Source organism: Muntiacus reevesi, chromosome X, assembly GCF_963930625.1.
Source record: "Muntiacus reevesi chromosome X, mMunRee1.1, whole genome shotgun sequence".
NCBI lineage: Eukaryota > Metazoa > Chordata > Mammalia > Artiodactyla > Cervidae > Muntiacus > Muntiacus reevesi.
The window spans coordinates 104,895,920-104,923,512 of NC_089271.1; the positions used below are offsets into that span (position 1 = coordinate 104,895,920).

Here is a 27,593-nt window from a genome sequence, read left to right on the forward strand (position 1 = left end):
TGGTCATATATGGATGTGAGAGTTGGACTGTGAGGAAAGTTGAGCACCGAAAAATTGATGCTTTTGAACTGTGGTGTTGGAGAAGACTCTTGAGAGTCCCTTGGACTGCAAGGAGATCCAACCAGTCCATCCTAAAGGAGATCAGTCCTGGGTGTTCATTGGAAGGCCTGATGCTGAAGGCGAAACTCCAATACTTTGGCCCCCTGATGTGAAGAGCTGACTCATTGGAAAAGACCCTGATGCTGGGAGGGATTGGGGGCAGGAGGAGAAGGGGACGACAGAGGATGAGATGGCTGAATGGCATCACCGACTCGATGGGCATCAGTTTGAGTGAACTCCGGGAGTTGGTGATGGACAGGGAGGCCTGGCATGCTGTAATTCATAGGGTTGCAAAGAGTAGGACACGACTGAGCAACTGAACTGAACTGAACTGAACTGAGGGAAGTCCAACAATGGTGGAACCATAGACTTTCCTGGGTTTCATAACTAACACTCCTACCAAACCTGTCCTGTAGTCTCAAAACCCTGTTCCCCTTAATTTAATGAATATTCTTCTGTTTGGAATGCTCTTAAGACAGCCTCCTGAGCTTGTATCTCTGATGTCTATGCAAGTTATGGTCAGGAAGAAGTAGAAAATCAACTGTTACATTAAACAACTTCCCAACCATGAGCTAACACACAAAATGCAATCCACTAGGAAAACAAACAAAAACAGGCTAATTCTTTTTAAAGTTTCTAACAGTAAGATATGATTTCACTGACATGGTATAAAAACTCTGACAATATTCCTTCAAATAAATAATTGACTGTTTTATTCAAAACTCTTTAGTACTGGCAGTTGTCTCAGGGAATCTGGAAATCTTTTTCATCGGCCCTAGGAGTGTACATGCAAAACATCTAGCTCACACAGGCTGCCTTTGTCCTGGCAGCCCTCAAACCAGGGTTCCACTAAAAAAGAGCCTGCTTCTAATTTACAATTGGGGAGCGGTCATCAGTGACCCCACAGCTTCACCATGTGCTCATTCAATCAATCAATTCATCTTCTTGCCATTGCCAGATGCAATCAATTCCATTTCACCTGCTGAATACAATGGGGATGTGGATGGCCATAGGCAGGGCCTATACATGCAAATTCTTTTGGACCAGTTACTCCTCAGGCACTCCACATTTAAATGTTACAAAGAAACACCACCAAAGGCAGCAAAAGGGGGCAAGACCACCATAGTGACATACTGGGCAGAGTTCAACCAGATCCATCAAATTCTGCATATTTTAGCAACAGCAACGTGAGGCCGCAGCCCATGCAACTAATTCGATGAGCCCCCAACAGATGATTGCTTTGAAAATATTAATCCTTATCAGGACATTTGTCTCAGTCAGTTGAACCCATCAGAACAGAAAATGGGCCACCCCACTAGGAAATGTGGTTAGATTGAAATTGCCTTCTTTGGTAAAGTCAGTATTAGCACTAATTCAAGAGTAAGAAATGTAAGAACTGGCCATCAAGAAATGTTTTGGGAAGATCAGAAGAAAGAAACCTTGGTGGAGAGCTTTTGCTCAAGAGTCCAGTGCAGGGATTAGAGGAATCTATATTACCCAAAGGCCATTTCTTAGCTTTTTTTTCACTCGTGAACCTGTTTTTCTCATTTGTAAGCTAACTTGGAAATTTGTAAGCTACTCTTTTCAAAACTATTTTTTAACCTCATTGTCAAGTGTTTAGCTCTTCTTTTTCAAATTATTTTACCAAGTGACCATCATTTAAAATATACTGGTTTGATTTCATGTCAATGTATGACAAAACCCACTGAAATGTTGTGAAGTGATTGGCCTCCAACTAATAAAATAATATTAAAAAAAATAATAATAAAATAAAATATACTGGTTTGATTGTGTCTATGTGTGTATATCCATCCTGCTGCAGATGACATTATTTCATTCTTTTTTTTATGATTGAGTAGTATTTCATTATGCATGTATGTGTGTGTATACATACATACATATATATATATATGCAAATTTTCTTTATCCATGCCTCCAACCCTGGACATTTAAGTTGCTTCCATCTCCTGCCTATCTTAATAGTGCTGCAATGAATATTGGGGTCTATGTATATTTTCAAATTACGGTTTTGTCCAGATATAGGCCTAGGAGAGGGATTGTTGGATCATATAGTAACTCTATTACCTTTTCAAGGTATTTTCATACTGTTCCCCATAATGGCTGCACCTAATTACATTCCCTTTACTCCTACATTCTCTCAGGCATTTATTATTTGTAGACTTTTTGATCATGGCCATTCTGACTGGTATGAGGTGATACTCATTATTGTTTTGATTTGCATTTCTCTAATAATAAGCAATGTTCAGCATCTTTTCATGTGCCTATTGGCCATCTGCATGTCTTCTTTGAAGAAATGTCTATTTAGATCTTCTGTCCATTTTTTGATTGGGTTATTTTTTAATATTGAGCTGTATAAGCTGTTTGGAGATTAATCCATAGTTGATTGCATCATTCACAAATATTTTCTCCCATTCTGTATGTTGTCTTTTAGTTTTGTTTATGGAATACTACTCATCCATAAAAAAGAATGAAATAATGCCATTTGCAGCAACATGGATAGACCTAGAAATTATCATACTAGGGGAAGTAAGTCAGACAGATTAAAGACAAATATCATATGACATCACTTATATTTGAAAACTTAAAAAATGATACAAATAAACTTATTTACAAAATGGAAACAGACTCTCAGACATAGAAAACAAACTTACGGTTACCAAAGGGATATACTCAACAACAAGCTGGAAAATTCTGAAAGAGATGGGAATACCAGACCACCTGACCTGCCTCCTGAGAAATCCATATGCAGGCCAAGAAGCAACATTAGAACTGGACATGGAACAATGGACTGGTTCCAAATTGGGAAAGGAGTACGTCAGGGCTGTATATTGTTACTTTGCTTATTTAACTTATATGCAGAGTACATCATGTGAAAAGCCAGGCTGGGTGAAGCACAAGATGGAATCAAGATTTCTGGGAAATATCAATAACCTCAGATACACAGATGACACCACCCTTATGGCAGAAAGTGAAGAGGAACTAAAGAGCCTCTTGATGAAAGTGAAAGAGGAGAGTGAAAAAGCTGACTTAAAACTCAAGATTCAGAAAACTAAGATCATGCCATCCAGACCCATCACTTTATGGCAAATAGATGAGAAAACAATGGAAACAGTGACAGACTTTATTTTCTTGGGCTCCAAAATCACTGCAGATGGTGACTTCAGCCATGAAATTAAAAGACACTTTTTCCTTGGGAGAAAAGCTATGACAAACGTAGACAGTGTATTAAAAAGCAGAGACATCACTTTGCCAACAAAGGTCCGTCTAGTCAAAGCTTTGATTTTTCCAGTAGTCATGTATGGATGTGAGAGTTGGACCATAAAGAAGGCTAAGCGCTGAAGAATTGATGTGTTCAAATTGTGGTGTTGGAGAAGTAGAGTCCCTTGGACTGCAAGGAGATGAAACTAGTCAATCCTAAGGGAAATCAGCCCTGAATATTCATTGGAAGGACTGATGCTGAAGCTGAAGCTGAAGCTCCAACACTTTGGCCACCTGATACCAAGACCTGACTCATTAGAAAAGACCCTGATGCTAGGAAAGACTGAAGGCAGGAGGAGAAGGGGATGACAGAGGACGGGATGGTTGGATAGCATCACCAACTCAATGGACATAAATTTTAGCAAATTCCAGGAGATGGTGAAAGACAAGGAAGCCTGGTGTGCTGCAAAGCTTGGTGTGCTCTTTAGATAAACAACAAGGATCTACTGAATAGCACAGGGAATTATATTCAGCATATTGTAATAACCAGTAATGGAAATAATCTGAAAAAAGATATATATATGCATATATACATGTATATATATATGTATTTTTATATATAAATATATATAACTGAATCACTTTGTTATACACATGAAAGTAATACAACATTGTAAATAAATTATGCTTCAATACAAAAAATTTCAATATACTGGCTTGAAACAATTTCCTAGGCTTTCCTAATGTTACAAACTTTTTTTTTTTGTCTTTTTTTCAGAGCCACTTTACTGGATGGAATGGCATACTATATCCTCATAGCATGAGATATTTCTTTATGGTTAACCTCCAATTTGCACCTTCCCTCGCTTCTCCCCTAGCACCATCCTGAATGATCTACATTTTATTTCATTCATTCTAAAAACATCTAGCAGAGTGTCTACTCTCTAGGCTTCTCTGATGGCTGGGCAGCTAGAGCTAGACAAGGTCCAGGCTCAGGGTGTGCATGGACTCTTGATAGTTAGAATCTTTATAATCAGAATCAGTGTAAGATAATGACAATTATTAGTTATCATTCAAAGTGAAAGTGTGTTAGCTGCTCAGTTGTGTCTGACCCTTTGTGATCCCATGCACTATAGCCCACCAAGCTCCTCTGTCTGTGGATCTCCAAGCAAGAATACTGGAGTGGAGAATTCCCTTCTCCATTCCCTTCTCCACATTCCCTTCTCCCCATTCCCTCTCCACATTTCCTTCTCCAGGCCATCTTTCCAACCCAGGGATCGAACTCCAGTCTCCTGCATTGCAGGCAGATTCAAAAGTAGAACTAAAATAAACTTGTCAGAGTTTTTCTATTTTTTTTAAGAGTAACATGCAATATGTTACCATCTTCCAAAAATTACCAAAGTGATTTTCTGATCGCTCACTGCTGGACAAATACACAGTGTACATGCAGCAACAGAGCAGTCATTTAGAATGCCAGCTTATGCTATAAGAGAAAGGCACTGGAGAATGACAATTCCAGGCAAATGGAGACAGAAGGATAAATTTCTCTCAATCAAAGACTTACACAAGGCATTAGTATTCCATTTCTGAGGGCTGCTGTAGCTTTTCAAACATTATAGCTTTCTTTAGTTTACACTTATCATATTAAGAAAAATGATAATGAGGAGTTCATGACAACTGCTTTGAAAACGAACAAAGCTTCAGTTGCTGAGGAAAAAAGAAGTAATATCTATTTTCATGGAAAGAGGCCTCCAGTGAATGACTTGGCTGTAGCTTTGCTCTCTCATTATTTCTGAGCTCAGTAAAAATAAAGCAGCAGACCACTAACACAGCTGAAACTTCAGCCAATATGATTTGCATGAAATTGTCTATTTCAGTCTGAGAACTATAGAATCGCAGTGCCAGGGGGCCAAAAGAGAACCGGTTTGTCCCATTCACATGACATTAACTCACAAATTGATCACAAGGTGTCAGTCTAACTGAACACCACCAGGCCCAACTTCCCGCCACATACACTCCCGTAATAAACAGAAAAATAAACCAACGGAGTCTTCAAACTCTTTGCAATAGCCTGAATTTAACATCAAAACCACAACTAAGCCCCAGTGAAACTGATTGAGAGAGCCCCCTTGGAATATTCCATGCCCGAGAGGCTGAGCATTCCTGAATGCCTGGACAGCCTCTCCTCTCTCCAGATTAATTTTTTCTGCAATTACTTCAAATAATGGGAAATAAATAGCTTCTTTATTCCACATAGAAGTGCCACAAGTGAGAGTCCTATCTTTTTCTAAAGGCATGTCTGACTAATGGAGGAAGAGAACATTCTCACCTCAGTATAAAACGCACCAGGAGCAGGTGGTATGGTAGGAAAACCCTGCCCCATAGGCTTGCTATAAAGCTTAAGTCCTGTGTTCAAATCTTCCAGGAAGGTTTCTCTCTGCCTCAGGAGAAACAGCCACTTTCCAAACTGCATAAGCAAGGAAAAGCTACTGACACGACACGTCTTTGGAAATCATATCACGTAGCAAAGAGATAATTCACACCAAGCATTTGCTAAGCAGAAATCCAATCCAATACTTGCATTTCACACCCTAGTCATTTTTTTAAAAATAAAAAGTTAACAATTGCACTTGAAGTCTATCATCAAAGTGTCTTTTATTAAGTGTTTCCCATTGAACTCTTTGATGCGTCCACACCTGTACTCTCATTTGTTCACCACGAGGAGGGGATGCCTAATGACACCGTGGGAATCCATTGCCCATGGATATCTCTAAATCCTCTTTAAACCTGTATGTGTTTTCCACCTAGACCATCTCTTGGGGTCACCAGGTCGACACTTTATTCCCTGTTATAAATTTAGTAAAGCATCACAGAGAAGGTTGAAAGCTGGGAATGCCAAGCCCTTTCCCGGAGAGGGTACAGTGAGGGAAAGTCATATTGGGCTCAAGGTAAATAAATAGCAGGTGGAGGACTCTCCCCCATAAATTGTCTCTCTTAGGCCTTGGCTTCAGACTGTGGTGTGTAATCAATTTGTATCTCTTGTCCAAAGCCGATGGTCAATGGTTTTATAGCGGGCTCTAGTCACATCTTTCTTCCCCATACTAAGGTAGCTTGTCCCGTTCTTCCGCTTACAGCTGCTCCCCTCGCCTCTCCCTCATTTGCTTTGAGAAAGGAAAGAAATGAGCAAAATCATTTTTCAAAAGTCCTGGTCAGGAGTCTGCAAGCTACCCACAGAGACTGTTGTATGGCTGACAGAAATGAACATGGCAGGGTCTCTGGGCTAATTAAACAAATGTGACAATTTGAAAAAGCTGTGAAGTGCCTTGTGAAGCACAGAATGGTCAAAAATGAAAAAGAAAAGAGAAACTCTGCACTGTATTGATGTCATGAAAGGGGCTTACATATTTAATAACTAAGAAAACCATCATGGGGCAATTTAAACTCCTCAGCAAAACCAGACTGGGAGTCCATGAAGGCTTGAAGCATGGAATTCATCATCACACTTGGAAAATATTTGAACTTGCTGAACAACAATAGGAAGAATCACAGTAAAATCCACTAGACTCTTCTGTGTATCTAGGGGAGAGAATGAACCAAATTTCATTTATGTTATCATAGTTAATCCACTCAAGAATCTGAGGAAGGCATTTTTCTTGTTCTCACTTAACAGATCCAACTCCTGAGTCTCAGAGAAGAGGATTTGCTGGCATAAAGTCACATGACCAGCATGTACTATGTCAAGGATCAGCATCCAGGGGTCTGGCTTTGCACACTGAACTATTTTCACCACCATCCTGCTCCATAAGGCTGGGCCCTCTAAAAGGGAATGTTGTAGAATGTGTGGCAGGAACCAGGCTTTCTTAGCTTCCTGTATGCCAAGGACACCTGGGTGGTTTGAGGAGGTATCTTATAATTTTTTGGAAAGAACTGCCCTTACTCATGCCACTTTCTCAAGTCACTGTCATATGTGAGGGCTGTACAACCTGGATGGCAAGTCGAAGAAAACAAATTCATCTCTAAGGAACCTGGATTCATTAAATGTGCCTTGTCACCAGAATACAGTGCCATGAATGGCTGTTCACAGGACTTAGACAATATCAAGATTAATAATCCAGTTCTAGGGCATTTGCATTTCATGGGCACAATAAAGGACAGAAACAGTGTGGACCTAACAGAAGCAGAAAATATTAAGAAGAGGTGGCAACAATACACAGAAGAACCATACAAAAAAGCTCTTAATTACCCAGATAGCCATAGTGGTGTGATCACTCACCTAGAGTCAGACATCCTGAAATGCGAAGTCAAGTGGGCCTTAGGAAGCATCACCACAAACAAAGCTAGTGGAAGTGATGGAATTCTAGCTGAGCTATTTCAAACCCTAAAAGATGATGCTGTTAAAGTGCTGCACTCAATATGCCAGAAAATTTGGAAAGCAGCAGTGGCCAAACAGGACTGGAAAAGGTCAGTTTTCATTCCAATCCCAAAGAAAGGCAATGCCAAAAAATGTACAAACTACTGCACAATCGTACTCATCTCACATGCTAGCAAAGTAATGCTCAAAATTCTCCCAGGCTTCAAAAGTATGTGAACTGAGAACTTCCAGATGTTCAACTGGATTTAGAAAAGGCAGAGGAACCAGAGATCAAATTGCCAACATCCGCTGGATCATAGAACAAGCAAGGGAATTCCAGAAAAAAAAAATAAAACATCTATTTCTGCTTCACAGACTATGCTAAAGCCTTAGACTGTGTGGAACACAACAAACTGTGGAGAATTCTTAAAAAGATGGGAATAACAGACCACCTTACCTGCCTCCTGAGAAATCTGTATGCAGGTCAAGAAGCAACAGTTAGAACTGGACATGGCACAATGGACTGGTTCCAAATTGGGAAAGGAGTAAGTCAAGGCTGTATATTGTCACCCTGTTTATTTAACTTATGCAGAGTACATCATGCGAAATGCCAGGCCGAATGAAGCACAAGCTGGAATCAAGACTGCTGAGAGAAATATCAATAAACTCCAATATGCAGATGACACCACCCCTATGCCAGAAAGTGAAGAGAAACTAAAGAGCTTCTTGATGAAGGTGAAAGAGGAGAGTGAGATAGCTAGCTTAAAACTCAAGACTCAGAAAACAAATGATCATGGCTTCCGGTCCCTTCACTTCATGGCAAATAGACAGGGAAACAATGGAAACAGTGACAGACTTTATTTTCTTGGGCTCCAAAATCACTGCAGATGGTGGCTGCAGCCATGAAATTAAAAGACACTTGCTCCTTGGAAGAAAAGCTATGACATATTAAAAAGCAGAGACATTACTTTACCAACAAAGGTCCATATAGTCAAAGATACGGTTTTTCTAGCAGTTATGTGTGGATGTGAGAGTTGGTCCATAAAGAAAGTTGAGCACTGAAGAATTGATGCTTTGAACTGTGGTGTTGCAGGAGACTCTCGAGAGTCCCTTGGACTGCAAGGAGATCAAACCAGTCCATCCTAAAGGAGATCAGTCCTGAATATTCACTGGAAGGACTGATGCTGAAACTGAAGCTCCAATACTTTGACCACCTGATGTGAAGAACTGACTCACTGGAAAAGACCCTGATGTGGGAAAGACTGAGGGCAGGAGGAGAAGGGGATGACAGAGGATGAGATGGTTGGACAGCATCACCGACTCAATGGACATAAGTTTGAGCAAGCTCTGGGAGTTGGTAATGGACAGGGAAGCCTGGTGTGCTGTGGCCCATGGGGTTGCAAAGAGTTGGACATGACTCGGCGACTGAATTAAAGGTCTCTGATAGGATTCCATCAAGTCATGGGTCATCTACAGTCTCTGGAGCTGTCCAAGTGCTGATGTGGTCCTTTCATTAAGCATGTACCTTAGATGAGTATCTCAAGAGATGGACAAGCTGGAGAGGGTAGGAAAGGCAGCATGAAAGAGAGGGAGGGAAAGGAGCGAGCCGATATGAAACAAGTTCTTGATTTTGATAGCAGTGCTTTGGGGGGGAGGGCCCTTCCAAAGGCTCCTGTGTTCTTTCCTTCCCAGAGCCTTGGGATGAAGGCAGCATCATTCCCAACCTAGAGAGCATATTAAAAAGCAGAGACATTACTTTGTCAACAAAGGTCCATGTAGTCAAAGCTATGGTTTTTCCAGTGGTCATATATGGATGTGAGAGTTGGACTATGAAGAACGTTGAGTGCAGAACAATTGATGCTTTTGAACTGTGGTGTTGGAGAAGACTCTTGAGAGTTCCTTGGTCTGCAAGGAGATCCAACCAGTCCATCCTAAAGGAGACCAGTCCTAGTTGTTCATTGGAAGGACTGATGTTGAAGCTGAAACTCCAATACTTTGGCCACCTGATGCGAAGAGCTGACTCATTGGAAAAGACCCTGATGCTGGGAAAGATTGAAGGCAGGAGGAGAAGGGGACGACAGAGGATGAGATGGTTGGACGGCATCACCGACTCAATGGACATGAGTTTGTGTAGGCTCTGGGTGTTAGTGTTGGACACGGAGGCCTGGCGTGCTGCGGTTCATGGGTTCACAAAGAGTCAGACACGACTGGGTGACTGAACTGAACTGAACCGAAGACTAACTATAAAGCTGCAATATTCAAGACATTATGGTATTGGTGAAAGGCCAGGGACATGGGCCAATAGAAGAGACCACAAAGACTAGAAATAGATCCATATAAATAAGGTCAATCTACCTCTGACAAAAAATCAAAATCAACTCAAGAGTGAAAGATAGTCTTTTCAAAAAATGGTGCTGCAACACAATGAACAAAATAAGATTCAAACTACACCTCACACCACATACCAACATTAATTCAAAACAGATGAAAGTCCCAGAATATTGGAAATAAAAGTACAAATAAACAAATTGGACCTAATGAAACTTAAAATCTTTTGCACAACAAAGGAAACTATAAGCAAGGTGAAAAGACAGCCCTCAGATTGGGAGAAAATAATAGCAAACGAAGCAACAGACAAAGGATTAATCTCAAAAATATACAAGCAACTCCTGCAGTTCATTTCCAGAAAATAAATGACCCAATCAAAAAATGTGCCAAAGAACTAAACAGACATTTCTCCAAAGAAGACATACAGATGGCTAACAAACACACGAAAAGATGCTCAACGTCACTTATTATCAGAGAAATGCAAATCAAAACCACAATGAGGTACCATTAGATGACAGTCAGGATGGCTGCTATCCAAAAGTCTACAAGCAATAAATGCTGGAGAGGGTGTGGAGAAAAGGGAACCCTCTTACATTGTTGGTGGGAATGCAAACTAGTACAACCACTATGGAGAACAGTGTGGAGATTTCTTAAAAAACTGGAAATAGAACTGCCATATGACCTAGCAATCCCACTTCTGGGCATACACACTGGGGAAACCAGATCTGAAAGAGACACATGCACCCCAATGTTCATCGCAGCACTGTTTATAATTGTGGACATGGAAGCAACCTAGATGCCCATCAGCAGATGAATGGATAAGGAAGCTGTGGTACATATACACATGGAATATTACTCAGCCATTAAAAAGAATTCATTTGAATCAGTTCTAATGAGATGGATGAAACTGAAGCCCATTATACAGAGTAAAGTTAGCCAGAAAGATAAAGACCAATACAGTATACTAATGCATATATATGGAATTTAGAAAGATGGTAATGATAACCATATATGCAAAACAGAAAAAGAGACACAGATGTACGGAACAGAATTTTGGACTCTGTGGGAGAAGGCGAGGGTGGGATGTTTAGAGAGAACAGCATCGAAACATGTATATTATCTAGGGTGAAACAGATCACCAGCCCAGGCTGGATGCATGAGACAAGTGCTCGGGCCTGGTGCACTGGGAAGACCCAGAGGAATCGGGTGGAGAGTGAGGTGGGAGGGGGGATCGGGATGGGGAATACATGTAACTCTACGGCTGATTCATGTCAATGTATGACAAAAACCACTAAGATATTGTAAAGTAATTAGCCTCCAATTAATAAAAATAAATGGAAAAAAAACAGATGAAAGACATAAATATAAAAAATAACACTCTAAAACTCTTAGAATAAAACATGGAAGAAAATTTTTATTACCTTGGGTTAAATAGCAAGTTTATAGTCTTGACACCAAAAATCACAATTCATTAAAGAAAAACATCATAAATTTGGCATCATCAAATTAAGAACTTTTGCTCTTATTTTAAAGGCCCCATCAAGGGAATGAAAAGACAAGCCACAAACTGGGGAAATTGTTTGCAAATAACATATTTGACCAAAGATTTACATCCAGAATATATAAAGAACTTCAAAATTCAGCAGAAAGATTAAAAAAAAAAAAAAAAACCTGATTTTTAAAATGAGCAAAAGATGGAGAAGGAGATGGCTACCCATTCCAGTGTTCTTGCCTGGGAAATCCCACAAACAAAGGAGCCTGATGGGCTACAATCCATGTGGTCACAAAGAGTTGACACAGCTTAGCAGTAAACAACAGCAACATAATAATAAATAATAAAAAGTAAAATAAGGAAAAAAGAAAATGATGGAACCTGTATAGGCAAATGAAGATAAAAGGCTATCAGCAGAAAAAGGGTTATGAGATGTTTTATACAAACTTCATAGTAACCACAAAACATAAATATAGAGCAGAGACATGAAGCATAAAAAAAGAGGAAACTGGAAAAAGAAAAAAAAAACATTGTAGAAAACCACCAAGCCAAAATGGCAGATAGAAACATAAGGAAAAGTAAAAAAAAGGATATTTAGAACCAGAAAACAAAAGATAAAATGGCAATACCAAGTCCTTATCTATTATTCATCACTCTAAATGAAAATGAATTGAATCAAAAGATTCAGGGTGGCTGAATGGATTAAAATACAAGATCCATATGCTGTATGTTGCTTCCAGGAAACTCACTTCAGTTGTAGAGACTGTGAAGGGATGGATGATGATACTCCAAACAAATTTCAGTCGAAAGAAAGTGGGTATAGCCATACTCATACCAGAAAAAACAGACTTTGAGCCAAAAAAAGAAACAAGAGACAAAGATGGATGGTACATAATGATAAAGTGGATAATTCATCAAGAATACATAACAGTTATTAATATATATGCACATAGCATAGGTGTACCAAAATGTATAATGCAATTATTAACAGTCTTATAGGGAGATATTGACAACAACACAATAATAGTAGGGAATGTTAATATTCCACCGACATACATCAATGTATAAATCACCCAGATAGAAAGTTAACAAAGAAAATAGAGGCCATAAATGAAACATTATACCAGATGGATTTGAAAGATTTCTACAGAATATTCCATCCAAATGTAGCAGAATATGCATTCTTCTCAAGTTCACATAGATCTTTCTCAAGGGGAGACCATATGTTGGGACACGAAACACATCTCAATATATTTAAGAAGTCTGAAATGATATCAAGCATCTCTTCTGATCACAGTGATATGATATTAAAGATCAATTACAAGAAGAAAGATGGAAAAATCACAAATATGTTGACACTGAAAACACTTTACTGAACAACTACTGAGTCAATGAAGAAATCAAAGGAGAAATCAAAAAATACCTGAAGATAAATGAAACTGAAAATATGACATACCACAATGTATAGAATGCAGCAAAAGCAGTAATAAGAGGGAAGTTTATAGCAATACAGGTCTACCTCAACGAACAAGGAAAATCTGAAATAAATAATCTAAACCAACCCCTAGAGGAATCAAACAATAACAAATGAGCCCACTGTCAGTAGGAAGGAATCAGTAAAGATTAGAGTGGAGATGCATGAAATAAAGACTGAAAAGACAAAAGATCAATGAAACTAACAGCTGGTTCTTCTAAAAAGATAAACTAAATTGACAAACCTTTAGCCAGACTCACTAAGAACAAAATAAAGAATGCTATGATAAATAAAATCAGAAATGAAAGAAGGGAAAAAACACTGGATACCATAGAAATACAAAGAATTTAAGAGAATATTATGAACAGCCATATACCAGCAAATTGGACAACCTAGAAGTGATGGCTTTTCTGGTATCTCAGCTGGTAAAGAATCCACCTGCAATGCAGGAGACCCTGGTTCAATTCCTGGGTTAGGAAGATCCCCTGGAGAAAGGATAGGCTACCCACTCCAGTATTCTTGGGCTTCCCTGGTGACTCAGATGGTAAAGAATCTGCCTGCAATGTGGGAGACCTGGGTTCATTCCCTGGGTTGGGAAGATCCCCTGGAGGAGGGCATGATAACCCACTCCAGTATTCTTCCCTGGAGAATCCCCATGGACAGAGGAGCCGGGTGGGCTATAGTCCATAGTGTCACAGAGAGCGGGACACGATTGAGCGACTAAGACCAGCACAGAAGAGATGGATGAGTTCTTAGAATTAGACAACCTTAGAATTTGGCCAGTTCTACCAAATACTCAAAAAAATTTAATACCTATCTTTCACGAACTCTTACAAAAAACTGAAGAGAAGGGAATGCTTCCTAACTCATTTTGTGAGGCCAACATTACCCTGACTCCAAAACCAGACAAACACAACACAAAAAAGAAAATTACAGGCCAGTATCTCTGAGAGCATAGATGCAAAAATCCTCAACAAAATATTAACAAACAGAATCCAACAATGCATTAAAAGGATTGTACACTATGATCAAGTGTTATTTATTCCAGGGGTGCAAGGATGTTTCAACATCCATAAATCAATCCATGTGATACCCAAATTTAGTAGTGAGCATGCTGTCGTGTATAAAGAAATACAAATAATATTATATAGTGCTATAAGCCAATGTTACCACAATAAAAATTAATTTTAAAAGTGGACAAAAGGATTGAATGAAAAATATACAAAAATAAAAATAAGCACATGAAAGGATGCTCAACATCGTTTGTCATTTGTGAAATGCAATGTAAAACCACAATGATCTGCCACTATATACCTATTTGTAAGGATTACATAAAAAAATGACAACAAGATCAAGCAATGGTTAAGAACGATGTGAACAACTGTGTCTCATATAAACAGCCACTCTGGAATTGGTACAGCCATTCTGGTAAACAATTCAGCACTTTTTATAAGGTTAAACATGCACTTGACCCAGCAGTCCCATTCTTAGGTATATGACAAGATAGGTGAAAACATATGTTCACACAAAAATCTGGACATGATTATTGATAGCAATATTATTAATAATCACAAAAAACTAGAAACAACCCAAAGATTCTCCAATGTATGAAAGGATAAACTGTGGTACATCCATGTAATGGATTCTCACTCACAAAGTAATGAACGATTGCTATATGCAACAACCTGAGTGAATTTCAAAGTTATATGCTGACTGAAAGGCTCACTATGGAAAGATTGCATACTGCACGATTCTGTTTATATGACACTCTGGCAAAGACAACACTGTAGGGACAGAGAACAATAGAGCAAAGGTTGCTAAAGGAGGAGACTCTGATTGCACAAGGGTGATGTGAAGGAATTCTCTGGGATATTGGAATTGTTTGTATTAATATTCTGGTAAAGGTGGTGATTACAGGAATCTGTGCAAAATTTTAAACTCAAAGAAGGGTAACTAAAAAATAAAAGGTAAATTTTACTGAATTTAACATTTTTTTAACATGCTGGCCAGAAATCAATACCACATGCCAAATGTGATCTATGTAGAACAGAGCCAAGGGGCCTTGTCTCCTTCATATTTCTAGGTGTTCTAGATGAGAGGCCAGCCAGCTTCCCCTCATAGGCCAAATCTGGTCCCCTGCCTGTTTTTGTCGATAAAGTTTTATTGCCACACCATCACAAGCATTACTGTCTATGGATGTTTTCATGCCAAAATAGAACTGAGCAGTCTAGACTGAGATCATATGACCTACAAAGTCAAATATATAATCTGGCCCTTTACAGGAAAACTCCCCTTTACAGGAAAAGCCCTGCTCTAGATATGCCTTCCATTAATACATTTTTAAAAGTTAAAGTTAAAGTGAAGTCACTCAGTCGTGTCCAACTCTCTGCAACCCCATGGACTGTAGCCTACAAGGCTCCTCTGTCCATGGGATTTTCCAGGCAATAGTACTGGAGTGGATTGCCATTTCCTTCTCCAGGGGATCTTCCCGACCCAGGGATCAAACCCAGGTCTCCCACATTGTGGACAGACGCTTTACCGTCTGAGCCACCAGGGAAGTCTATATATTTTTAGATAGCAATGTATGTTACTGCTAAACTTTTTCTGGTCTAAGAACATTGGTGGACTCAAGCAAATTACTATATAGTTATAATCTATGAAATTTCATTCTATTAGAATTAGTCCATCTAGTAAGCTGTTTTCCTGAATTTGACCCATAGCATTATCATCAATCTCACCTAGCTTCATTGCTATCCACTGGGTCAGGGTCTGAGCCCTGTAATAATCACTTAAAATCTACTCTTTCAGCCCTCAATCCTCACGGTGAAAGGCAGAATACAAAACAGTTAACAACATGGATTCTGAAGCCAGAATGCTTGGGTTGAGATCTTACTAGTTAGCTGTTGAAAAGTCATTTAAGCTCAAACTACTTCCATTTCATTACCTGTATGAGGGGGCGATAACAGTATTTGTTCATTGGTATGGTTTTTATATGAGTTACAAATCCTTAGAACAGTGCCAAGTGCCAAAAAACCTGTTATTTAACTGCTTGATATTATTACTACTGTGCACATTCAATTCAGACCAACCTGAGTTCCAATCCTGTTTCATCTGCTTAGTAGCTATACGATTATGTGATCTGGAGCAATTTATTCAACTTCTTTGAGGCCTTGAGGCTGCCCATTAATCAGTGGTCTCTGAGTAATGAGCTAAACACTGCTGGAGAAAAATCACACAATCTACAAATTGGAACCTATACAAATCTTATGTCTTCAGGATCACCTGAATCCTTGACGTTGCCTCATAATGTATCATTTAGCTAGCTCCCACTCTCCCTTTCAATGACTATTTCTAACCTCCAATCTCCTCAAACTTCTGAACTTTCCCCTGACTGCCTCCTACCCCTGCCAGCTTATCAGGAGACAGGCTGGAAATGAAAAATGTAAAAATTCCCACACAGTTACTTCTAATATTGATATTTTATGTGTTTTTAATCTTTCTGAATTTGGAAATAATATTGCTGTATGGTGTGAGGAAAGGATTCAAGATTAAGGTAGAATAAAGATGTTTAGAATATCATTTTCCTACCTCAGAATGGTATGACTTTCCATTCATTTAATTATTCTTTGGTATCTCTCCTAGTACTTAGTGTATTCCTATAACTCTGGCACATTTCTTGTAAGTGAACACATAAGATATAAATGAAGTATTTTTGCCCATTATTTCTTAGAGTTAGTTGTGTGCTATGTCACTTCAGTCATGTCTGACTCTTTGCAGCCCCATGGACTGTAGTCCGCCAGGCTCCTCTGTCCATGGGATTCTCCAGGTAAGAATACTGGAGTGGGTTGTCATGCCCTTCTCCAGGGAGGGGATCTTCATGACCCAGGGATCAAACTCACGTTTCCTAAGTTTCCTACATTGGCAGGCAATTTCTTTACCAACAGCGCCACTTGGTTGCTTTACATATAGATGATTTCTATATATTTATTTTGCATACTGAAACTGTGCAAAATTGTATTATTCATAACAATAGTTTTGGTTAATTCTCTTGGGGTTTTCAGGAAAATAATATATATAATATACAAATAATCATTTTACACATTCTCTATTTTAATACCTCTTATTTCTTTAGTTTGTTTAATCACCTTGGCTAACCTCCAGAACAATATTAAATAATAAGGATGGCAAAGAACATCTAGTCTTTTTCTTAACTATAATGGGAATGTCTCCAGACTTTCTCTGTGAAATGTGACACTAGATTTTGAGTCGAGTCGTATATATTTTATCATATTAATGATGTTTTCATCTATTTCAATCTATCATGTGTAAGTGTTGAGTTTTGTCAAGTATCTTTTAGCATTTACAAAGATGATCATGTATTTTTTTCTTTCTTATTCTACTCATAAGAGACATTATATTAATGGATTTCTTAATATTGAACCAGCTTTATATTCCTGGAATAAAATCCACTAGTTCATGGTACATATCCTTTAAAACACTATCTGATTCTCTTTGTTAATATTTCATTAAAGAAATTTGCATCAAGTTTCACAAGTGATATCATTCTGTAATTTTCTTTTGTATATGCTGTTTTTGTCAGATTTTGGTATCAATATTATGTATTAGTTTAGCTTTTCTAAGAAAAATACTTTGCAAATGTTTCTTAGTCTATGTTCTGGAACAGCTGAGTCACATTATACCTTAATGGTTTGGTTGAATTTCCCTATGAAATCTGGGAGTGACGATTTGAATGGGCAGGACTAGTCTCCATTTCATTGACAGTGATAACTTTATTTAGATTTTCTCTCTTTTGAAGTCAATTTCAGTCGATTATGATTATATTTCACTAGAAAAATCATCCATCTCATCTATCTCACCTAGATGCTTACATTTATTTGTACATAGGTGAGTAAATTGTTATTCATGATTATTTAATTTTCTCTGTATCTGGGAGGTTATTTTTCTTTCTTTTCTTGTTTCATGTTTTGTGCTTTTGATATTTTTTTTCTTGATAAGGATACCAAATTATTTATTGCTGTAACTCTTTTTTAGGGAAAAATACAAATCTTAAGTGTACTAATTCTAATGATTTTCTGTTTGTAATCCATTACTTTGCAGTTCTTTATTTATGCACTTTTTAAATAGCATCTTTAAGCTCTTGTATCACTGCTGTGACTCTTGTCTGTTAGATAAAACTGCTTCATTTTCAAACAGTTCATGCTACTTTACTGGTCACAGCTTCAATTTGTCCTATAGCAACATTTTTTCTGCTACATAGTTTTGCATAGCTCTTGTAGTGATTCTTTTTTGATTATTAGTAATTTTTTTAGGGACAGGCATTCTTCCTGAATCAGTTATTTGCAGGATGTGTTTGTGGCAGTGGGGGGCATAGTTTAATACCAGACTAGCAGATATTCACTTCTGAATTCCAGGGTGTGTGACCAAGTGCTTGGGCCTTTACTTCTGCCTTATCATGAGACATCAGCTCTGCAGGCTGCTTTCCAGCAGCATCTGGCTCTTCCAACTTATCTCAGCAACAAAGTGTTTTCCACAATTGTGGGTTAAATGTGTAACTTCTCATTCAATTTTGCCTTTCCTACTTCTCAAAATCTGCATGTCTCAGAGTTGGTCCACACAACTTCCCATCAAAAACCTTTAAGCCCACTCCCATTATTGCAATATCATTTTTGTCTTCTGTGGTGTGCCACTGAAAATCAGTGCCTCGTCACCCATGTCCCAGATCTATGACCATGGAATCATCTCTTGGATTCTTCCCTGTTTGATCTTTACAAAATTGTAACTTTGGCTTATGGATGTCTTATAGTTAGAGCAATTATGGAATTTCCATTGCTTTTTCTCATTCTCCATAATACTTTTTGGTGATCAAAAAGAGAGTGGGTCAAGTCATGCTTGATGCTTTCATTACAACTCTAAGATGCCTATCAAACTGATTTTGAGAGGCTACTTTATCCATGCATTTTTCAGAGACACTAGTTTTACCTTTACACAGATGCAAACAGAGTGGTTAAACTCCTTGTATTACAATAGTTTTCCCAACCCAATCCCACTAACACAGCTAGGACAAAAAGACTGGTTCTTAAACAACAGTTGGAAGCTATTACTTCTTTCAGATAAGCCTAGACTGCTTTTTGGCAAACTAATACATCATTTCATTACCATCCCAGTACATCCCAGATAGAGAAAGCAGGTGTAAATTCTACATGTGGCTTAAATTCTCACCTGCTTTCATTCAATTCAATAGAAAATAATAAATCACCATATTCAGAAAAAGAAATAGGTTGACAGAAAACAGGCTTATTTTTATAGCATATCCAAAATATATACAAACTCATATATTTACTCAGCTATTTTAAAGGGCCTACTCTTGCTCAATCCCTGGACAGCTAAATGCTGAGTTGCTAAGTTACTGGTATTTGACATCATCTCTTCCCTGACATGTCCCGGGTTTGACAGGTTCCCATGATTCACTGGGCCAGTCACCTCGTTACTCATGTTACTCATTTACCCAACAACGTCTGGATAATCATTTAAAATTCACATCATATACTAGCTGCAAACCCTCAGATTCCACATGAAAATATTTTTTCTGCTTGACAGGCTCTAAGAGCATTTGGAAGCCCACTGGATGGCTTACCTATATTGTTCACATAGTAGTTGTTATAATTAAATTTATCATCTTTCTTCTGGGTTGGTTTGTACATAAGAAAAGAAGAAATGAGTATTGGGAGGCAAATAATGGGTAATATCTCTTATGGGCCAATTTGGTTCCATGAATAGCTCACCTCACACATGCATAGTATGTATTAAGTCCATTAGTGCTTTGAATTAGCTTCAGAAAAGGTAATACTCCACATAATTTACCCAGTCAAGGGCATTTTCACCTGCTGACAAATTTACATATTTCCCAGTATCATTAGGTAACAGCTAGTCATCAGAATAGCAGAGGTGCAATCAGTAGTTAGTTCATTTATTTGACTTCATCGATGTTAACATTAATTATAGTCTAAATTATATTTAGCAATTGTTGTCTTTCTTAGATAGAAAACTATATTACTATTTCAAGAAACTATAATTTTGAACGTCCACAGCAGAATAGGATAGATGCTTTTTGAATCATCCTGGAAGGATTAGTATTTAAGATGGCTATATAGAAAATCGCTTGCATGATTCCAATTTGAATATTATTTATACATTAATTTGACAGGATATAAAATCAATTGCCTAATTATTGGTTAAATTTATCAAAGAAATTCTACTGAAATGTGCTTGATTATGCTGCATAGTTATGATAATATAATCAAATTTCCTTTCAGACATAATTGTCTGACCAATTTTGCTTCCAGATCCAATTTTCCCCCTCATTCTTGAGATGGGCTTTTTCACTGTTTCCCTTTTAAAAGTAAAAAAATAGCAAGGACTGTACATGGTCATCCTGTAATTATTTGGTAAGTCCTTTCCATGCTAAAACTGTGTACTTAAACACAGACCTAATAAGCAGAACTGCGATAACTTAGAATGCTGTAAACACAGATCATGCTGCAATCAAAAAGAGGTGCCCATGTCGGTGTTTACAAACCTGATCCATATGGCAGGGAGAGATCTGTAAGATGCTACAGTTTATCAAATCAAGTTCCCTAAATCCTAGCTAGCAAATTCAGCATCCCTCATAAACAGTGAATTACCCATACAGATGTTTGCTTATGAAATTATCAACTATGGAAGGTACTCTGCTAGGAAACACAATCTGTTCAGCGTCAGATCAAAGAGAAGCGCTGTATCTGCATTTTTGACTCTGGAAAGGATTTAATTGATAGTCTGTTGATATTTTTAAGTAAATTCTTGCTAAGAACAAATAAATCATACCACTGCAGAACAAATAATCATTGAGCATGCATCTCAGCTAGTAGCATTTAGTGCATACTGCTCTCCTTGGCTTAACTCTGCCAGAAATGATTACTCCAGGACCCATAAAACCCTGCAGAGCTAGAAAAGAAGCTGCTGCCACCACCCAGATTATTACATACGAGCAGCTTAGAAATCCCTCATATGATAAATGAATTGTAACTGCAGAACGCCATCACTAGGGCCAGAGTTGTTATTATTTTTCATTTCTGTTTGTACTCGAGGGTAGCTTGACTCTAAAGAGAAAATGGCATGCTGATGGAAACAGGTATGCAGGCTTGACTGCGCTGCGCAGACTGCTGCCTTTAAGTTTCTGATCTGTAAAATTTATAATAAGCAATAATATACTTGACAAGGAGCAAAGCCATCTGAATTTCCACAGCTTGTCTTATGGGAGAAGGGCAGGTGGCAGGAAAGGGCAGGTGGTGGGAAAGGTGTTGTGGGCTGGTGTATTCTGGTTTGTTGGAGAAACTATGTGGAATTATTTTGGCATAATTGAATGTATACGAATTAAGGAAGCAACAGAAGCTGAAATGAACTGGCGGTTGATGGCATTTTAATGTCAATCATAAAATAGACTGGTGCTTATGAAATAAGGATGGGTTCAGGTAAGCCAACAGGAACAGAAAGTAGAAGGAATGGACAGCATGAGGGTCACTGAAGCCAGTTGTTTGCCCTGGGAACAAATTACTCAACTTCTCTGGGTATCTATAATAAGTAACTAATAACACAATCTTTCAGCTTTGTTGTGAAAAGTAAATGACATGATGTACTGAAGAACTCTAAATGCATAAAGTGGCACAGTACTATTAATATTTTTAATTAGTAGCAGTAATTTGTTATTGCTACGATTGTATTATCTGAAATGAGATTTTAAAATATTCAGGATGGTGGGAAGAACTCATTTCTAAGACTGGCTTGAATTATGTTAGTTTGCTGAGATCTCCAGTTAGAGTTGCTGGAAGTAAGTCTGCCAAGCCACCCAGGCCATTTGTTTTGAATCCAGAGTTTCTCATTGTTGGTTTGTGACAGGGCAGTGGACAGTTAAGTGCAAAGTGAAGACCACATTCTCCTTCTGCTTCTGTCATATTCTAGCCTTACCCACAGAGGCAGGTCATGTATAACCTCTCTTTGGCCCCAATTTACTGAAATAATTAGGGACTACCGTGTTTCCTGTGATCAAAACCTTCCCTGGTGGCTCAGACGGTAAAGTGTCTGCCTACAATGCAGGAGACCCAGGTTCGATCCCTGGTGGGGAAGATCCTCTGGAGAAAGAAATGACAACCCACTCCAGTACCCTTGCCTGGAAAATCCCATGGGAGGAGCTTGGTAGGCTACAGTCCATGGGGTTTCAAAGAGTCAGACACGACTGAGCGACTTGACTTTACTTCACTGTGTTTCCTGTGATCAAAAGAAGAGAATGAGGTTCAAATACTCTGAAAAACAGTCATGTGCTAGGACACAAAGTCACCATATCAGGGCGAGTGGGCCCTGGAAGACCAGACAACGTGGGCTCTGGGGTAGAATGAGAAGCAGCAGCAGTGTGGGAAGAGGAGGAGGAAAGTGGGTCTGAAGGGGAGAAATGGTGAGAGGAACTTTCAAAGGAAGCCCACTAACTTGAATTTGAAGAAGAGTTTCGAAAAGGGAGGTGGGGCGCCAAAATCCAATACATTAGGCCAAAGTATTTCCATTGCCTGAGTACTGAGGGGCTGAGAGCAGGGAGATGCCAGTTGTGTCACACTTGGTTAGTAAAAGTCTGACCAGTGTGAGATGAAGTGGCTTGGCCTGATGGGCTGTAGAGGGTAAAAAGGGGGACTCAAGGAGGTGGGGAAATTGGGTGAGTGGACGGACGCGCTCTCTCCACATCACACACACCAATAGTGTGCATACTTTACAGACACTTTCACAGTGGGGGGGAGGGCTGTGGGGAGGATGCAGAATGATGCCCTGTTTCCCAAACGAGGAAAGTGAAAAGCCCTACAGTTAGGAAGTGATATCATGTCAGGAGCAAGTGGAGGCAAGATCTTATCTGGGGCTAGAGTGCCTTCCTCCACAGAGCCGCCTTCACTGAGAGAGAGAGAGAGAGAGAGCGTGACCTCGCTCTGGACTCTGCTTAGGTAGAAAAGTGCTGAGGGGGTCAGAGAGAAGAGGAGAGACAGAGAAGAGTTATCTCCCCACCCTCGCTAGAAGGAGGCAGACTGGGAGCAAGGTGACCACCAGACTTATTGTGGAATTATCCACAGGGCTCCAAGGCCTGCAAACAGGCACATGATCTTGCCAGAACAAAAAATGCTCAGTAAGCACTCTGTTGTGCCAAGTAATGTGGTTTATAAAAATTTAAGAATAAGTCATAAAATCTGAGACATAAACTTCAGAAAACTGATTTTCATTCCAAGCATGGGGATTGAAATGTGTCATTCTTCAATAAAGGAAAGCCTATTCATTAATGGTATTGTCAATAAAACAAAACAAAACAAAACAAAACAAAAAAACCCCAGAATTCTACACAATCTATAGCCCTTCAAAAAAATAAAAAAGCCTTTCCTCTAGATTCTCTTTCAAGAACAACAGAAAGTCTTTTGTTACTTTCTCAAAGCGTGCTATCTTTTATGAGCTTATTAAGGCAACTACTTCTTTTCTTTCCGTGTTTAAGTGACATTCTATTGTTTCTCTAAGTGGCTCTTCCAGCAGACTGGAGTTGCCAGGCTCTGTCAGGTGTCCATCTGTCTTCCCTAGCTCGGTCATGTATGGGCCACCTAGGGCTGGGCTACTCTGAAGCGGAGAATCTCAACTGTCACAAATGACGTGGTGATTGTGAAATGGGTCTGACATTCTTTGGGGAGTTCAGAAAAGACCACAGCCTTAATTTGGAAAAGCAAGACTCCTGTAGGGACTAGAGGGAGAGGTTTATTTCAGCATCACCTTTTTTTAAAAAGGCAGGTGGCCAGGACCCTCATAGTCTGGTGTATTGGGTACATCAGAGCCATCTACACCTGAGGCAGGGAGCAAGTGGCTGGGTTCCCAGGGTGCATCACATTGTGGAATTCACAGCAACTGCCCACGTTCCCTGCCCCCCGACCCAGATCCTAAGAACAAATGCCGTCAGACCCTTCTCTTTAACAGTCAACAACAACGATCGATCATGGGCTGAAAAAAGGCACACGAATATTCACAGTAGGGGAAATCAGATGGCCAGTCAGCTAGATGACAAACAGGTTTCTGCTCTTTTTATTCCTTTGGGTGTATTTCCACAGGGTTTGCTTCCAGCACTAAGGCACTTAGCAGGGGGTGTGTCGGGGGAGCAGAGGGGACTTGGGTAAGTGACTAAAGGGGATGCAGCATTTTCACTGGCACAGAGGTTTTTTTTTTTTTTTTTTTTTTTCCGCAGTAGAAAGCCGGCACAGTTTTCTCTGGGCTACACTGACCATTTCTCATAATAAGGAGCATTTATATACAGCTAGACAGCTTATAGGGGAATTAGGAGAGGCATTATTGTCCTCTTTTACAGACAAAGAAGGGAGATTCAAAAAGATGAAGCTATCTGTTCAAATCACAGAAGGGACAACTGCTGGAGACAGAACTCACTCCACAACTCCTATTCTTCGTCACCTTAGAATGTCAGCAGCCAGAGATGGGGGGAAAATACATGCTTCTGCCTTGGCTTTGGCTTTTCCTTTTGGTTTAATCACGTATTTTGGGAGAGGTCATTGCCACCTTTTGCAGCTCTGTGCTGCCTCCATGCCATTCTCATGAACCAAGTCACCCCCATGAGGAACATTTCCTACGACTTGCCATCCTTATCAACTCTCTCCTCATCTCCTCCCCTCCACCCTGCCAAATCTCATCCACTCATTACAGACCACTATCTCCATGACCCAGTCCCATCAATGATGTAACGTGGGGCAGCAATGAGGCTGACCTGAGATCCCAGAGAACAGAAAGGCAAAGGTTGCAGGTAGGATGCTTGAATAAGGAACACTTCCCAAAGGAGGTGGGAAGTCTCTGTTCAAGACCTCAAAAGAAAGAGCCAGAATGATGCGATAAGGGGGCAGATCAGGAGACTAGCTTGACTAGAGAGGGAGAAGAGGTGAGAAATGAGACAGGAGGTGTAAACAGAAGAGTCTTGAAGTGCAATGCAAGGATTTCCCCATCATGACACTCCTGGAAATAGAAGAGGAATTACTTTGAGCAGCTTAAGCAGATATATTACTTCATTATTCAAAGGCAGAGAAATAGAGGTTTAAACTCACCCGCAAGATTTCTTCAACACAGCTTGGGTCACTGGGAAGGCTTACCTAAAACAAAATAAACAAACAAATAAAAAAAAAAGAAAATGAAGCATAATCTAGTTATTCTCGGCAAAGCAGACGGCATAATATTTTACCCTGTGGGAAAAATTGTAAAGAAAGTAAATAAAGCAGTAGATGTGGATTTTCCTCCCTATTAAATACAATGCAGTAAATATCAGCTAATGGCCAATTTTGTTTTCCTTTAATGAAGCAGTAAGACCACAGTATAAGATGCGGAGACAGTCTTGTTCTGTCACCAAGTTGCTCTGAGATGTGGAGCCATCCTCCCCCATCACCTGGGCTTCTTTTTGTTCATCCTTCCAAAGGAAGAGCTCACCTTTCTGGTCTTTGAGGCCTCTTCCACTCTCTGACATAGTAGTTCACCATATTATTCATAACCACAGATTTGTAAAAGAGGGCACCTATATGAAATAGTTTTGTGACTAAATTAAGTCCCCTTTTAACTCAGGAGTTCAATCAGATGCCTACAATTCTTGTTCAAAACACTAAGGCCAAAACTCTTGTGTAAATTGCATGCTTGCCCTGGCACTCAGAATCTCACAAATATCTACACTGAATGCCATGGGTTTTTTTTCTCTGTGTGACTCACACCTTCCTAATCAATCAAAATTCAAGCAACTAGCAGAACTGTACTGAGGACTTACTCCGCATCTGGCACATGCATTTTCCTCCAGGAGCTCCATAGTCAGTGAAAGCAAGAAGCCAAATGCCAAACAGTGACATCAAATCAATAGCTGGGCGTGATGAGGGACCTGAGAGTGGGACCACAACCTGGAGGAAAGCCTACGGGGCATGATGTCATCTGTGCAGGTATGGGCATTCCCCCAAACCTTCCGAACTCTCTTCTTCACACCTTTTACCCACTCCAGGTTTTGATCACCTCCACTTTCCTCCAGTTCCAGTAGAGAGAACATTTGGTCTCTTTCATTCACTGCCTTGGAAGGTGAAAGGCCAGTCCTGTAAAGCGAGCACTGCCACAGGGGCTATAGGTTCCAGGTCTCTCACAAGGGCAATTAAGTCCCAATCCCCTAGTTACTCTGATAGATTCAAGTCTAAATATAACTATATTTGGGGAAATGGGGGAGAGAATATAGCATCAGTCACCCTCAATCTTAAAAAAATACAGTCATCACTAAATATTAAATAAGCATAACAATCACTTCTGTACATACTGATACATTAATTTCAACCAGTGTGTATTCGTCTTCTTTTTTTCTTCTTCTCCATATAAAAGTTGCTGCTCCAAGCACCAGAAAATCCCTAGTGAGGATTAGAGAGTCACCAGCAATGAGGGGGCCATCCAGCCTGGGTCAACTGGTATGTTCCAGTGTACATGTGTTATTCTGGTGTCCTCTTTCATCCTCAAAAATGTCCCTATTCGGATGATAAATTATATAGTCATCCTTCCAAGAATACAAATACTTGAGCACTGAGTAGAAAGAATAGTAAAGGAAAGGCTGACAAACTGGCCGGGAAGACATTGTAAAGAACTTTAAATACAGGTTTTTGATAAGCAATCACAGGTAGTTTGATCTAGCAGAGTTGATTCATTCATTCATTCAGCAAATATTTTTTTAAAGGCCAGGGACTGTGCCACCAGGCTCGTGTTCGACAAAGATACAATGGGAAAAAGCAAAAGGAGACACAGTTTCTCCCCTCGTGGAGTTTGCAGAATCAGGAGGAAGAGAGGTGTGAAGAATCACAGTTAACAGACCACTATAACCAGTCCTGCAAAATGAGACGTTCTGTGTCCAAATAAGTGTAGACCAACTTCCCTCTTGGCAATCCATGATGCAGATTAAAGGCTCTGAGACATCTATCATATCAGTTTAAAGCAGCATATTCCCAACTTTCTTGACATTGAATTGTTGGGGTTTTAGTTCTCATTTTTTTTTCAATTAACAATGATCACCATTCCATAGAATGGGTGTTTGCAGAATATATGCTAGAAGAGACTGGTCTAACATATTACAGGATTATAGAACTCAACTGATGATTCATAACAGCAAATAAACTCTCATTTCATCTCTCAAGGCTCCAGCAACTGTATTTTCTAAGATAGTTGTTGAACTAACGTATATCTTCCTGAAACACAATGGTCAAAATGATCATAGCCAAGACTTAAATTTTCAGTATAGTTGTTGTACTGAATCAGCTGGGCTGCCCAGGCTAAACATATATGGCTCAGTCTCACAAAAAATAGTCTTAGTTTTTTCTTTTTCCATGCAAACACACAAATGTTAACTTTGGAATAAAAATGGGAAAAAATATTAGGAACATGCAGACACAGCAAGAACATTTGCCTGTGTGTCTAAAGAGTCGGGTGGGAGGCCTGGCCCTATCCCCCGGGAACTGGACTTTATCACCTAACCCTCTGAGTTCCAGTTTGCCCGACTA

General features: G+C 39.4%; 1 protein-coding gene and 1 non-coding gene across 2 annotated transcripts in view; one reads left to right on the top strand and one right to left on the bottom strand.

Annotated features, from left to right (window-relative positions):
- The window catches only part of AFF2 (ALF transcription elongation factor 2), a 526,427-nt gene that overhangs the window by 179,419 nt on the left and 319,415 nt on the right, over positions 1-27,593 (bottom strand). Inside the window, exon 4 of the mRNA XM_065915233.1 lies at positions 25,137-25,181. Within this exon, the coding sequence (XP_065771305.1) occupies positions 25,137-25,181 (45 nt within the window). The remainder of the gene's footprint in view (positions 1-25,136; positions 25,182-27,593) is intronic.
- TRNAC-ACA (transfer RNA cysteine (anticodon ACA)) lies at positions 22,074-22,146 on the top strand. The gene has a single exon. It is a non-coding gene; the product is annotated as a tRNA-Cys (tRNA).